The sequence below is a fragment of the Pseudophryne corroboree genome, chromosome 5 (genome assembly GCF_028390025.1).
Source record: "Pseudophryne corroboree isolate aPseCor3 chromosome 5, aPseCor3.hap2, whole genome shotgun sequence".
NCBI lineage: Eukaryota > Metazoa > Chordata > Amphibia > Anura > Myobatrachidae > Pseudophryne > Pseudophryne corroboree.
Window position 1 is genome coordinate 54,943,206 of NC_086448.1, and position 14,062 is coordinate 54,957,267.

Sequence of the window (14,062 nt, forward strand, 5' to 3'; positions counted from 1 at the left end):
GCGACACTTGTATATCTGTGTGAGTCTGCGTATGAAACACAATGAAAAAAAAACTGCGGCTGCTACATCGTAGCACTTCGTATACAGATTCAGAGACTCCTGGCTTATTGCAACTAAGATGCATTTTCGCACAGAACCGAGCACACCAAGGAAGTTTGTTTGGCTCGACTGCACGTACTAGGACATATCTGTAGAGTTGGCGCAATACAGTTTTGCGGATGAAACGCGTAGGGTTTTTTCCAGCAATGCACATGATTCGGAGCCTAGCACATACATCTACGGGCGATTCAGAAGCCGTATCTCGGCTTGTGGCTGAAGTGGTATTGGGGCATTGGGATGCTATGTTAAACTGTGGCATTTATGGGGCTGTGTAGATAAAATTGCGTACGCAGAGATGCGTCAGATTCCGGACAGGTCTGTTGCTCCAACGTTGGTTCTGGTGCAAGCTTGTACTGATGATGATAATAATGACGGCTATTTCACTAAGTATGTGAACTGGCTCAGGGTAGTTTCACAGATGTGACACAACCTTCAGCTCCGTGCACACAGTGGGCTGCGTGCAACACTGTATAAACACTATTGTGTTTTTCACCACAAAGCACACAGCGTGCTGCGGTAAGGTGGGCAGGAACCGTGAGCATTCCGTTCATGAACAGACTTGCTGGCCAAAGGCAGGAAATCTTCAAGAATAGTGTTTAGGTGCTAATATTCCACCCAAAATTAAACATTTTGAACCAGCTTTCCACCTAAAGGTTGGGGAACCAGTGACCAGCTGTAGGGTTGGCCATTGGTGGGCTTAACCATCGATGGTACCATGGGTGATTAACCTTTATGGTATGAAAGATGGTCATCTTTGCTCTATTACACCCCGGGCAATCAAAGGTGGAGGCGGGGCTTGATGGGTCGCATCAGGGGACGGGGCTAGGGTTTGTGTTCCGACGCCGAGGAGACAAAATAAAGATCCAAAACATTGTGCGGCTTTCAATGGCGGGGAGCCATTGGATCTTCGCCATCAATGGCAAAACCATCTTACCATGGTAGGTTAACCATCGATGGCCATCCCTAAGCAGCTGTCATTCTGTACTCTGTTTTAATTTGAATCTGGTTAAACACATCTGAAATCTCAACAGAAAGGACTGAATGCGTAGTATAAAAGTAATGACTCCAATTGCACAATTTCTGAATAGGAAAACAAGTCTTGATGGACTGGCTGATCTAACACGCTAATACGTTGTCGCCTGTGTCCCGTACAATGCATGGAATAAGCTACTTACTGTACCATCTTACCCACCTATGTTCCATTTACACAGCAGTCTTCTGCAGCTTTCAAAATTCCCTTGGTGCTTTCACTGAAACTGTTGGCCTGTTCTGTCAATTTCAATGAATATCTATTACATGTTTACTTCCATGAACACAAAGGACCTATAATTATACTCACTGGGTCGTTACAGCTGCTTGTCACATACATGCAAGTGTTGTGGGGAACATAATGAACTTATTGATTGAATAGAGCAGACTTACCCTTACTTCATCCACTTGAGCAGCTATACCCGTAATACCCAGTTCATTCATGTGTCCATCTCATTCCTCACCAGAGTTTCAGCCGTTGTGCATTGAGCATGAAATTAATGTTCCCTTAGAATTGAATTGCAATGTATTGCCCAGTGGTGGATATATTTATAAAATACATTCTGTAACAGGGACTTACCAGTACTGTTTTATTAACCCCTTTAAGGATGCATTACTTACGCACATTATATTACCGAGTAAAGTCTACAGATTGAAATGTAAAAAATATTACCTTTGGTATTGCTAAGGGTTAGAAGAGGACACATGGGCAGGTCATGAGTGTCAGGGCTGTAGCCACAGCGGAGATTAACGAGTTAAAATAATAATAATACACAACCTGTATACTAATTATTTACATATGAGCCCTATCAGAGGTATCTGGACTCTAGGTCGACACTGTCTAGGTCAACACCTATTGGTCGACACATATTAGGTCAACACAGCCATTAGGTTGACATGGAAAAGGTCAAAATTGGTTTTTCACAATTTTCATTTTTGAACTTTTTCATGATTTACGATCCACGTGGACTACAATTGGGAACGGTAACCTTGCGAGGGGACACGGTGCACTAATTGGGGTTCCCCGTCACTTTACGAAGAAAACTACACCAAAAACCCCCCATGAAAAACTCATTTCGACCTTTTTCCATGTCAACCTTGTTCACGTCGACCTAACGGTCGTGTTGACCCATTTCCTGTGTCGACCTAGTCACTGCTGACCAATAGGTGTCGACCTAATTTGTGTCGACCTAGAGTCTCATACCCATATCAGATGCTATATTATAACATAGCTCCTGATAATTCTCATAGGTAAGAATGAGTGTTTGATCGTAGCCTCTGGTAGGGCTGGTGAATAGATTATCAGGGTGAGAGTATAGTCTCTGGTAGGGCTGGTGAGTAGATTATCAGGGTGAGAGTATAGTCTCTGGTAGGGATGGTGAGTAGATTATCAGGGTGAGAGTATAGTCTCTGGTAGGGCTGGTGAGTAGATTATCATGGTTAGCGTATAGTCTCTGGTAAAGATGGTAAGTAGATTATCAGGGTGAGAGTATAGCCTCTGGTAGGGCTGGTGAGTGGATTATATGGGTGAGAGTATAGTTTCTGGTAGGGATGGCTAGTAGATTATCAGGGTTAGAATCTAGCCTCTGGTAGGGCTGGCGAATAAATTATCAGGAGTAGAGTATAGTCTCTGGTAGGGCTGGCGAGTAGATTATCAGGGTGAGAGTAGTCTCTGGTAGGGCTGGTGAGTGGATTATATGAGTGAGAGTATAGCCTCTGATAGGGCTGGTGAGTAGATTATATGGGTGAGAGTATAGTCTCTGGTAGGGCTGGCGAGTAAATGATCAGGGTGAGAGTATAGTCTCTGGTAGGGCTGGTGATTAGATTATCAGGTTGAGAGTATAGTCTCTGGTAGGGCTGGTGAGTAGATTATCAGGTTGAGAGTATAGTCTCTGGTAGGGATGGCTAGTAGATTATCAGGGTTAGAGTATAGCCTCTGGTAGGGCTGGCGAGTAAATGATCAGGTGTAGAGTATAGTCTCTGGTAGGGCTGGCGAGTAGATTATCAGGGTGAGAGTATAGTCTCTGGTAGGGCTGGCGAGTAGATTATCAGGGTGAGAGTATAGTCTCTGGTAGGGCTGGTGAGTAGATTATATGAGTGAGAGTATAGTCTCTGGTAGGGCTGGTGAGTAGATTATATGGGTGAGAGTATAGCCTCTGGTAGGGCTGGCGAGTAGATTATCAGGGTGAGAGTATAGTCTCTGGTAGGGCTGGTGAGTGGATTATATGAGTGAGAGTATAGCCTCTGGTAGGGCTGGTGAGTAGATTATATGGGTGAGAGTATAGTCTCTGGTAGGGCTGGCGAGTAAATTATCAGGGTGAGAGTATAGTCTCTGGTAGGGCTGGTGATTAGATTATCAGGTTGAGAGTATAGTCTCTGGTAGGGCTGGCGAGTAGATTATCAGGGTGAGAGTATAGTCTCTGGTAGGGCTGGCGAGTAAATGATCAGGTGTAGAGCATAGTCTCTGGTAGGGCTGGCGAGTAGATTATCAGGTGTAGACTATAGTCTCTGGTAGGGCTGGCGAGTAGATTATCAGGGTGAGAGTATAGTCTCTGGTAGGGCTAGTGAGTAGAATATATGAGTGAGAGTATAGTCTCTGGTAGGGCTGGTGAGTAGATTATATGGGTGAGAATATAGTCTCTGGTATTGCTAAGGGTTAGAAGAGGACACATGGGCAGGTCATGAGAGTCAGGGCTGTAGCCACAGCGGAGATTAACGAGTTAAAAAAATAATAATACACAACCTGTATACTAATTATTTACATGTGAGCCCTATCAGAGGTATCCGGACTCTAGGTCGACACTGTCTAGGTCGACACCTATTGGTCGACACATATTAGGTCAACACAGCCATTAGGTTCATATGGAAAAGGTCAAAATGAGTTTTTCACAATTTTCTTTTCATTTTTGAACTTTTTCATGATTTACGATCCACGTGGACTACAATTGGGAACTGTAACCTTGCGAGGGGACACGGTGCACTAATTGGGGTTCCCCGTCACTTTACGAAGAAAACGACACCAAAACCCTCCCATAAAAAACTCATTTCGACCTTTTTCCATGTCAACCTTGTTCACGTCGACCTAATGGTCGTGTTGACCCATTTCCTGTGTCGACCTAGTCACCGCTGACCAATAGGTGTCGACCTAATTTGTGTCGACCTAGAGTCTCATACCCATATCAGATGCTATATTATAACATAGCTCCTGATAATTTTCATAGGTAAAAATGAGTGTTTGATCGTAGCCTCTGGTAGGGCTGGCGAGTAAATTATCAGGGTGAGAATATAGTCTCTGGTAGGGCTGGTGAGTGGATTATATGAGTGAGAGTATAGCCTCTGGTAGGGCTGGCGAGTAAATTATCAGGTGTAGAGTGTAGTCTCTGGTAGGGCTGGCGAGTAAATTATCAGGGTGAGAGTATAGTCTCTGGTAGGGCTGGTGAGTAGATTATCAAGGTGAGAGTATAGTCTCTGGTAGGGCTGGTGAGTAGATTATCAGGGTGAGAGTATAGCCTCTGGTAGGGCTGGTGAGTAGATTATCAGGGTGAGAGTATAGCCTCTGTTAGGGACGGTGAGTAGTTTATCAGGGTGAGAGTAAAGTCTCTGGTAGGGATGGTGAGTAGATTATCAGGGTGAGAGTATAGTCTCTGGTAGGGCTGGTGAGTAGATTATCAGGTGTAGATTATAGCCTCTGTTAGGGATGGTGAGTAGATTATCAGGGTGAGAGTAGTATAGCCTCTGGTAGGGATGGTGAGTAGATTATCAGGGTGAGAGTATAGCCTCTGGTAGGGATGGTGAGTAGATTATCAGGTGTAGATTATAGCCTCTGGTAGGGCTGGTGAGTAGATTATCAGGGTGAGAGTATAGTCTCTGGTAGGGCTGGTGAGTAGATTATCAGGGTGAGAGTAGTATAGCCTCTAGTAGGGATGGTGAGTAGATTATCGGGGTGAGAGTATAGTCTCTGGTAGGGATGGTGAGTAGATTATCAGGTGTAGAGTATAGTCTCTGGTAGGGCTGGTGAGTAGATTATCAGGGTGAGAGTATAGTCTCTGGTAGGGCTGGTGAGTAGATTATATGGGTGAGAGTATAGCCTCTGGTAGGGCTGGCGAGTAAATTATCAGGTGTAGAGTGTAGTCTCTGGTAGGGCTGGCGAGTAGATTATCAGGGTGAGAGTATAGTCTCTGGTAGGGCTGGCGAGTAGATTATCAGGGTGAGAGTATAGTCTCTGGTAGGGCTGGTGAGTGGATTATATGAGTGAGAGTATAGCCTCTGGTAGGGCTGGTGAGTAGATTATATGGGTGAGAGTATAGTCTCTGGTAGGGATGGCTAGTAGATTATCAGGGTTAGAGTATAGCCTCTGGTAGGGCTGGCGAGTAAATTATCAGGTGTAGAGTATAGTCTCTGGTAGGGCTGGCGAGTAGATTATTAGGTGAGAGTATAGTCTCTGGTAGGGCTGGTGAGTAGATTATCAGGGTGAGAGTATAGTCTCTCGTAGGGCTAGTGAGTAGATTATATGAGTGAGAGTATAGTCTCTGGTAGGGCTGGTGGGTATATTATATGGGTGAGAATATAGTCTCTGGTAGGGCTGGCGAGTAAATTATCAGGTTGAGAGTACAGTCTCTGGTAGGGGTGGTGAGTAGATTATCAAGGTGAGAGTATAGTCTCTGGTAGGGCTGGTGAGTAGATTATATGGGTGAGAGTATAGTCTCTGGTAGGGCTGGCGAGTAGATTATCAGGGTGAGAGTATAGTCTCTGGTAGGGCTGGTGAGTAGATTATATGAGTGAGAGTATAGTCTCTGGTAGGGCTGGTGAGTAGATTATATGGGTGATAGTATAGCCTCTGGTAGGGCTGGCGAGTAAATTATCAGGGTGAGAGTATAGTCTCTGGTAGGGCTGGTGAGTAGATTATCAGGGTGAGAGTATAGTCTGTGGTAGGGCTGTTGAGTAGATTATCAGGGTGAGAGTATAGTCTCTGGTAGGGCTGGTGAGTAGATTATATGGGTGAGAGTATAGTCTCTGGCAGGGATGGCTAGTAGATTATCAGGGATAGAGTATAGTCTCTGGTAGGGCTGGTGAGTAGATTATCAGAGTGAGAGTGTAGCCTCTTGTAGGGCTGACGAGTAGATTATCAAGTGTAGAGTGTAGTATCTGGTAGGGCTGACGAGTAGATTATCAGAGTGAGAGTATAGCCTCTGGTAAAGCTGGTGATAGATTATCAGGGTGAGAGTATAGTCTCTGGTAGGGCTGGTGAGTAGATTATCAGGGTTAGATTATAGCCTCTGTTAGAGATGGTGAGTAGATTATCAGGGTAAGAGTATAGTCTCTGGTAAAGCTGGTGAGTAGATTATCAGGGTGAGAGTATAGCCTCTGGTAGGGTTGATGAGTAGATTATATGGGTGAGAGTATAGTCTCTGGTAGGGCTGGCGAGTAGATTATCAGGGTGAGAGTATAGCCTCTGGTAGGGCTGGTGAGTAGATTATATGAGTGAGAGTATAGTCTCTGGTAGGGCTGGTGAGTAGATTATATTGGTGAGAGTATAGTGTCTGGTAGGGATGGCTAGTAGATTATCAGGTGTAGAGTATAGTCTCTGGTAGGGCTGGCTAGTAGATTATCAAGTGTAGAGTACAGTCTCTGGTAGGGCTGGCTAGTAGATGATCAGGTGTAGAGTATAGTCTCTGGTAGGGCTGGCTAGTAGATTATCAGGTGTAGAGTATAGTCTCTGGTAGGGCTGGTGAGTAGATTATCAGGTGAGAGTATAGTCTCTGGTAGGGCTGGTGAGTAGATTATCAGGTGTAGAGTATAGTCTCTGGTAGGGCTGGCGAGTAGATTATCAGGGGGAGAGTATAGCCTCTGGTAGGTCTGGTGAGTAGATTATATGAGTGAGAGTATAGTCTCTGGTAGGGCTGGTGAGTAGATTATATGGGTGAGAGTATAGTCTCTGGTAGGGCTGGCGAGTAGATTATCAGGGTGAGAGTATAGCCTATGGTAGGGCTGGTGAGTAGATTATATGAGTGAGAGTATAGTCTCTGGTAGGGCTGGTGAGTAGATTATATGGGTGAGAGTATAATGTCTGGTAGGGCTGGCTAGTAGATTATCAGGGTGAGAGTGTAGCCTCTGGTAGACCTGGTGAGTAGATTATATGAGTGAGAGTATAGTCTCTGGTAGGGCTGGTAAATAGATTATATGGGTGAGAGTATAGTGTCTGGTAGGGATGGCTAGTAGATTATCAGGTGTAGAGTATAGTCTCTGGTAGGGCTGGCTAGTAGATTATCAGGTGTAGAGTATAGTCTCTGGTAGGGCTAGCTAGTAGATTATCAGGTGTAGAGTATAGTTTCTGGTAGGGCTGGCTAGTAGATTATCAGGTGTAGAGTATAGTTTCTGGTAGGGCTGGCTAGTAGATTATAAGGTGTAGAGTATAGTCTCTGGTTGGGCTGGTGAGTAGATTATCAGGTGTAGAGTATAGCCTCTGGTAGGGCTGGCTAGTAGATTATCAGGTGTAGAGTATAGTCTCTGGTAGGGCTGGTGAGTAGATTATCAGGTGAGAGTATAGTCTCTGGTAGGGCTGGCTAGTAGATTATCAGGTGTAGAGTATAGCCTCTGGTAGAGCTGGTGAGTAGATTATATGAGTGAGAGTATAGTCTCTGGTAGGGATGGCTAGTAGATTATCAGGTGTAGAGTATAGTCTCTGGTAGGGCTGGTGAGTAGATTATCAGGTGTAGAGTATAGTCTCTTGTAGGGCTGGCTAGTAGATTATTAGGTGTAGAGTATAGTCTCTGGTAGGGCTGGTGAGTAGATTATCAGGTGTAGAGTATAGTCTCTGGTAGGGCTGGCTAGTAGATTATCAGGTGTAGAGTATAGTCTCTGGTTGGGCTGGTGAGTAGATTATTAGGTGTAGAGTTTAGTCTCTGGAAGGGCTGGTGAGTAGATTATCAGGTGTAGAGTATAGTCTCTGGTAGGGCTGGCTAGTAGATTATTAGGTGTAGAGTATAGTCTCTGGTAGGGCTGGTGAGTAGATTATCAGGTGTAGGGTATAGTCTCTGGTAGGTCTGGTGAGTAGATTATTAGGTGTAGAGTATAGGCTGGTGAGTAGATTATTAGGTGTAGAGTATAGTGTCTGGTAGGGCTGGTGAGTAGATTATTAGGTGTAGAGTATAGTTTCTGGTAGGGCTGGTGAGTAGATTATCAGGTGTAGAGTATAGTCTCTGGTAGGGCTGGTGAGTAGATTATCTGGTGTAGAGTATAGTCTCTGGTAGGGCTGGTGAGTAGATTATCAGGTGTTGAGTATAGTCTCTGATGGTACTGATCAGTAAATGAGTGTAACAGCATAGTCTCTGGTGGGATTGGTCAGTATATAATCAGTGTTAGAGCATTGTCTCTGGTGGGACTGGTCAGTAGATTTTCTGTGTTGTCACTATCCTGGCGGTCAGCACTTCAACGCTGGGATCTCTGCCGGCAGGCGGCCGTTGGCTATTCGCACTCGTGGGTGTTCACGACACCCATAGAGTGCGAATAGAACCTATGGCGAGCAGCGAGCCCACAAGGGACTTCATTGCGCTCGCCCTTTCCGGCATTCTGGCGTCTGCGATCCCATAACCATCACCTATGTTTGAGAAGCTGTTTGCTGTTTCTGCAGATAATAATTAAGGGTTTGCGTTAATTGGGTATAGCAGACATACACTAAAGAAGAACATACTGTACTGTCAGAATTTCCTGCTTCTTCTGTCTATCTGCTCTCTTCCTCTTTTCTTTTCCACCTTCATGTGTCTTTGGTAATGATCAATGTAATTTCATGCCACCTAGATGCTCAACCTACAGAGTCCGAAAAGGATATTTATAATCAGGTGAATGTAGTATTAAAGGACGCAGAAGCAATCCTGGATGATTTACAGTCATACCGAGGAGCAGGTCTGGAGATCCGAGAGGTGAATTATTTATAATGTTTGCTCAAATAAAAATCACACTTGACAAATGTACTAAAACTTACATTTGACCCACATTTGTAAAACATGGCCATTTGGGAGCTACGACGCCTGCCGTAGTTGCATACCGCTGAGTTCCCCATGCAGGACGGGGATTTTTTTCCGTGTGAAGCATCATGTATAAATCCCTATCACCTGTCGTATGTCTTCAGTAATGTCTTAGAGGTTGTCAGACTTTCAGTCTGTGCCTTCAGCACATGAGGTATCAGCCCCAGTGAAATCCCAGCCCCGAGTGGCCCCCGGGGGCCTTCTGGATGGTGGTTTTCCTGAACATAAGACCCCTACTGCACTGCTAGTTGTTGCATGAAATAGGGCTTTTAGTTTAGACTTATTCGAATTTCATTATGGAACCATAGAGAATGCTACAGACTTTGGAATGATATCCGTTAGGTGGTCGACAATGTTAAGGTCAACACTCAGGTCGACCACTATTGGTCGACAGTGACATGGTCACATGAACAAATGGTCGACACATGACACGGTCAACATGACTTTTAAAAAAAATTAGATTTGTAACGTTTTCAGACTTTACCATCCACGTGGACTACGATTGGGAATAGTAACCTGTAATAGTAATCTTGCCCGCAGCATGGCGAGTGGAGGCGGTACACTAATTGGGCTTCCTGTTTATGTTACGGAAAAACCAATAGTGGTCGACCTAATGACCTTAACATTGTCGACCATTCATACCGGAACCCTTTAGAATTGTCCCCGTACCTGAGTTTTTAATTTTTGTGCTTGAAAATTAAATCATGGTTTCTTTGTTTCTGTGGAAAGGCAATACAACATGCTACTGATGAAAAGTTACAAGAAAAGGCGTGGGGCGCGGTGGTTCCTCTGGTTGGCAAGCTAAAGAAATTCTATGAATTCTCACAGAGACTAGGTGAGTTCTTCCTCCTCCTCTTCCTCCTCCTTCTTCTTCCTCCTTCTTCCTCCTCCTTCTTCTTCCTCCTCCTCCAGTAAGTGGAATCATACAAACTGTTTCTCTATATTTACTAAAGTGCTGTAAGCTAGCTGTTATCTTCTAGAAGCTGCTAGACAAATGATATGCCACTTTTGGAGGTGGTACATACCGTGATTTTGTAGATGGCCAGCATTCCCCCACTGCTCCATCGTGCTGATGTCATTGAATATGAACAGAGCGGTGCTAAAATCTGTTCTGCTTAATTGTAACTAGAGCTCACATTGGTGATGAAGCAAAGGGGGCTCTAAGGGTGGTATGAGTCCTATGGCCTGTATTCAGACCTCATATACCTAGCCTCAATACGCCATGTGGCACGAGTTAGTCTAGAAGATCGGTGTAGCGTCTTTTTCATTTTAATGTGCGTCTTAGCCGCAACTGGAGGCGACAAAACCGCTTTATGCAACTGTACTGATTAATTGGATTTGTGACACTTGTGCATCTGTGTGCGTCTGAGCCTGACTCTGCACAACAGACGTTGGTGTGAAAAACCGCTGCATCATGTATATAGAACATTCAGACTGGGGGGGGGGGGGGGATATCCAACTAGCCCCGGTAATTTACCGGAGCTAATTGTCCTGCGGGGGGCTATACAATTAGCCCCAATAAGCTGGCACGAGACGCGGCTTATCAGGGATCACCTGCCTCAGGCAGGCAAAACCAAATCCCCGGAAACAGCCCCGTTTTCCTGTGAAAATGGTGCTGTTTCTACCGCAAACACACAGGTTTCACTGAACCTGTGTGTTTTCGGAAGGTCCGCTTTTTTTATTTCTTACGGATGATCCATATTGGATAGACTGTAAAAAAAAAAAAAAATCTGTAAAAACATTGGGAACAATGTTAATTCACCTGTAATTGGATATCCCCCTTAGTCGCACACAAGTGTTGCAAATCAAATGAATCAGTGCAGTCACTTGAAGCGGTTTTGTTGCATTGCACTGTGAAGACACACATTTGTGCGAAAAAGACAAGCCTAGTCGCACGGAACCTGGCGCGCCGTGAATGGATGTTTTGTGCGACTGCGGCAATAGTGTTTGACACCTGTACACCCAATTATAATATTTATGTCCTGCTGAAAATGCTTACACACAGAACAGGGGTTATATCTATGGAAATAGGTGTGGTGGATCTTGCGTCTTTTTGCACTGCGTATTCTCTGTAGCCGAGTGTACATCTCCTACAGGCGTTTTAGAGTTACGGCTGATGGTATTTCAACTCTAAATTTGCCCCCTTGTGGTCTGGCTTTCAAAAAATTTTTGCCTAAAAATAAATAAAACTTCCTGAATGTGTACACCATTATCGTGATGGCATCCTCCCCAGAAGTGGCTTATAGTCCTCGCAGAGAGGCAACCATTCACCTGTACAATACACAAGTAGGCAAAGCATCTTTTTGACAGTTAAATCCAATTTTAAACTTGATTTTCACAGTGAAAACTGGTCTGTGATTGGCTGAGCTACAGTCGATAGAGATGTCGGATTGGCTGAACTGCAGGCGATAGGGTATATCTGATTAGCTGAGCTGCAGGTGATAGAGATGTCTAGTGCATAAACTAGCTGGATTGTGCTAGTTTATGCCCTGATTATCAAGTAGGATTAGGATTTATTGATCTACTACATATTTTAGATTATACCCAATTTATGAAAAATACTGTTTTAGGAAATTGTCTTAAGATATATGAACTTTATATGTGCTAATATGTATATATATGAATTTCTGTATAGAACAATAGTGCATTTTTATATGTGATTTATGTGTATATGGCTTATTTAGAATATATGAATTTTGGTTGGTTAATTAAAGACATGTGACCATGTTAGGGAGGATAAAATGACCGGCAGGGTCCATTATCACTCCACACCTTGATGAAGGAACAGTGTTTCCGAAACGCGTCGGTGGAATTGCGACACTCTTCATAGGTTCACGCGTCACCTATCGTGAGGAATTGGTAAAGACCAATTTTTGGTTACATCTTTTTTTACCCACGTATTATTCCCCTTTTTCTTCCCTCGTTTTTTCCATCAGAGGAGTGTGCGGTGATATAGATCTTGCCGGTGGGGAATACTGTGTACGTTTGGTGACCTATGATACAGTGAATGTACATATATATTTTTATATATTTTTACAAATAAATCGGTTTATACCTGACATTGCATGGATTTTTGGTTCTGACCTACTCCATATATCATAATGGTATAAGAGCCCAGCATCGCCCAGCCTTATCCAGACGAATGGGGTACCAGAAAGAAACCTTTTGATGCACATAGGGTATTTACCAAAGGTGAGCCATATACCAATAAGTTAAGAAGTGATTGTATGAAATTTGGAAAGATAAAGAAACCTTGATAGAGATGTCTGATTGGCTGAGCTGCAGGCGATAGAGATGTCTGATTGGCTGAGCTGCAGGCGATAGAGATGTCTGATTGGCTGAGCTGCAGGCGATAGGGTATGTCTGTTTGTCTGTTTTCTCCTCTCCTGTTGTTCTCTGCAGGAGATTCCCATTATCACATTACAAGTGTTGGTGACCAATGCAATCTCCAGGACACTTTGTCACCATACTATACCCGGCAGCTACATTGTAAAGGATTATTTTGCAGATTTGGATGAGCATATTCTTCACACTCATCTGACGGGAGCCGCATGTACAGTACACAGATGCGGATTTTCATCCGGCATTACAGTAATAACCAGTCGTTTTGTTCTGTCTTCCCTGTGTTTAGAAGCAGCATTGCGAGGCCTCCTAGGAGCACTGACCAGCACCCCTTACTCCCCAACACAGCACCTGGAGCGAGAGCAGGCTCTTGCCAAACAGTTTGCAGAAATCCTTCACTTCACTCTCCGCTTTGATGAGCTCAAGGTACAACAGCTACAGTCACCTAAACACTAGAACTGACACAAGCAGGCAATGTATCTGCCCGGTGATATCAACTGTCCCCACTTACTGCTTGGCATCACCGCTCCTGTATGAATAACCCGCACATTGTTTCCCAGAACTGCGTCCGTTTTGCCAACGGAAATCTCTTTCCTTGAATTCAGACTTTCAGTATGTGCGATTTCATTACAGCAAGTACGGTATAACTTTATTTGTTTTTACGAGGTGATATGAAGTGGCCATGTGGAGAATCACATATCGGATCGTGTTCGGTGCTTTATTCATTAGACATTCTCATTTGTAACCTCACCTGTACCAAGTGGGGATCATAGGGTCAGCAGTAACTAGGTCGACACGGTCATTAGGTCGATGTGGAAAAAGGTAGACATGAGTTTTTTGTATTTTTTTGGGTGTCGTTTTCTTCGTAAAATGACCGGGAACCCCTATTAGAGCACCGTGTCCCCTGGCATGGCGAGTGTTTGGGCAAGTTTCTATTCCCAATCGTAGTCCACGTGGATCGTGTAAGAAAATAAAAGTGAAAAACTCATGTCGACCTTTTCACAATGTCGGTCAATAATAGTCGACTTAATGAGTGTCGGCCTATGTGCCGTCGACCTAAAGACCGGATACCCCTTTCCCGTTGCTGCCACTGATGACCCGTGGACGTGCCTGGTGTGTGATATAACGGCGTGTGTTCTCTTTTTCAGATGACAAATCCTGCTATTCAGAACGATTTCAGCTATTACAGAAGAACTTTGAGTCGTATGAGGATCAACAACGTCCCAGTAAGAAATTTTACATTGTTTCCTGCTCTTAGGGGGGAAATTTACTGTCGATTTTTCATTGATTTATAATAGATGAAAAACAATCAAAATCGATGTTGTACTTCCAGGGCTAAAACACACATTTATTAATATTTAAAAATTAATATACAAAAAATAAAATAGGATTTTAATACCTACCGGTAAATCCTTTTCTCTTAGTCCGTAGAGGATGCTGGGGATGCTTCAAGAACCATGGGGTATAGATGGGATCCGCAGGAGACATGGGTACACTGTAAGACTTTGAATGGGTGTGAACTGGCTCCTCCCTCTATGCCCCTCCTCCAGACCCCAGTTATAGGAACT

General features: G+C 44.1%; 1 protein-coding gene across 9 annotated transcripts in view; it reads left to right on the forward strand.

Annotated features, from left to right (window-relative positions):
- The window catches only part of CYRIB (CYFIP related Rac1 interactor B), a 258,860-nt gene that overhangs the window by 213,382 nt on the left and 31,416 nt on the right, over window positions 1–14,062 (forward strand). For all 9 annotated transcript variants that reach the window (XM_063921287.1, XM_063921284.1, XM_063921291.1 and 6 more), the window contains 4 exons: window positions 8,926–9,047; window positions 9,882–9,987; window positions 12,784–12,920; window positions 13,643–13,720. In XM_063921287.1, coding sequence (XP_063777357.1) covers window positions 8,926–9,047; window positions 9,882–9,987; window positions 12,784–12,920; window positions 13,643–13,720 — 443 coding nt within the window. The remainder of the gene's footprint in view (window positions 1–8,925; window positions 9,048–9,881; window positions 9,988–12,783; window positions 12,921–13,642; window positions 13,721–14,062) is intronic.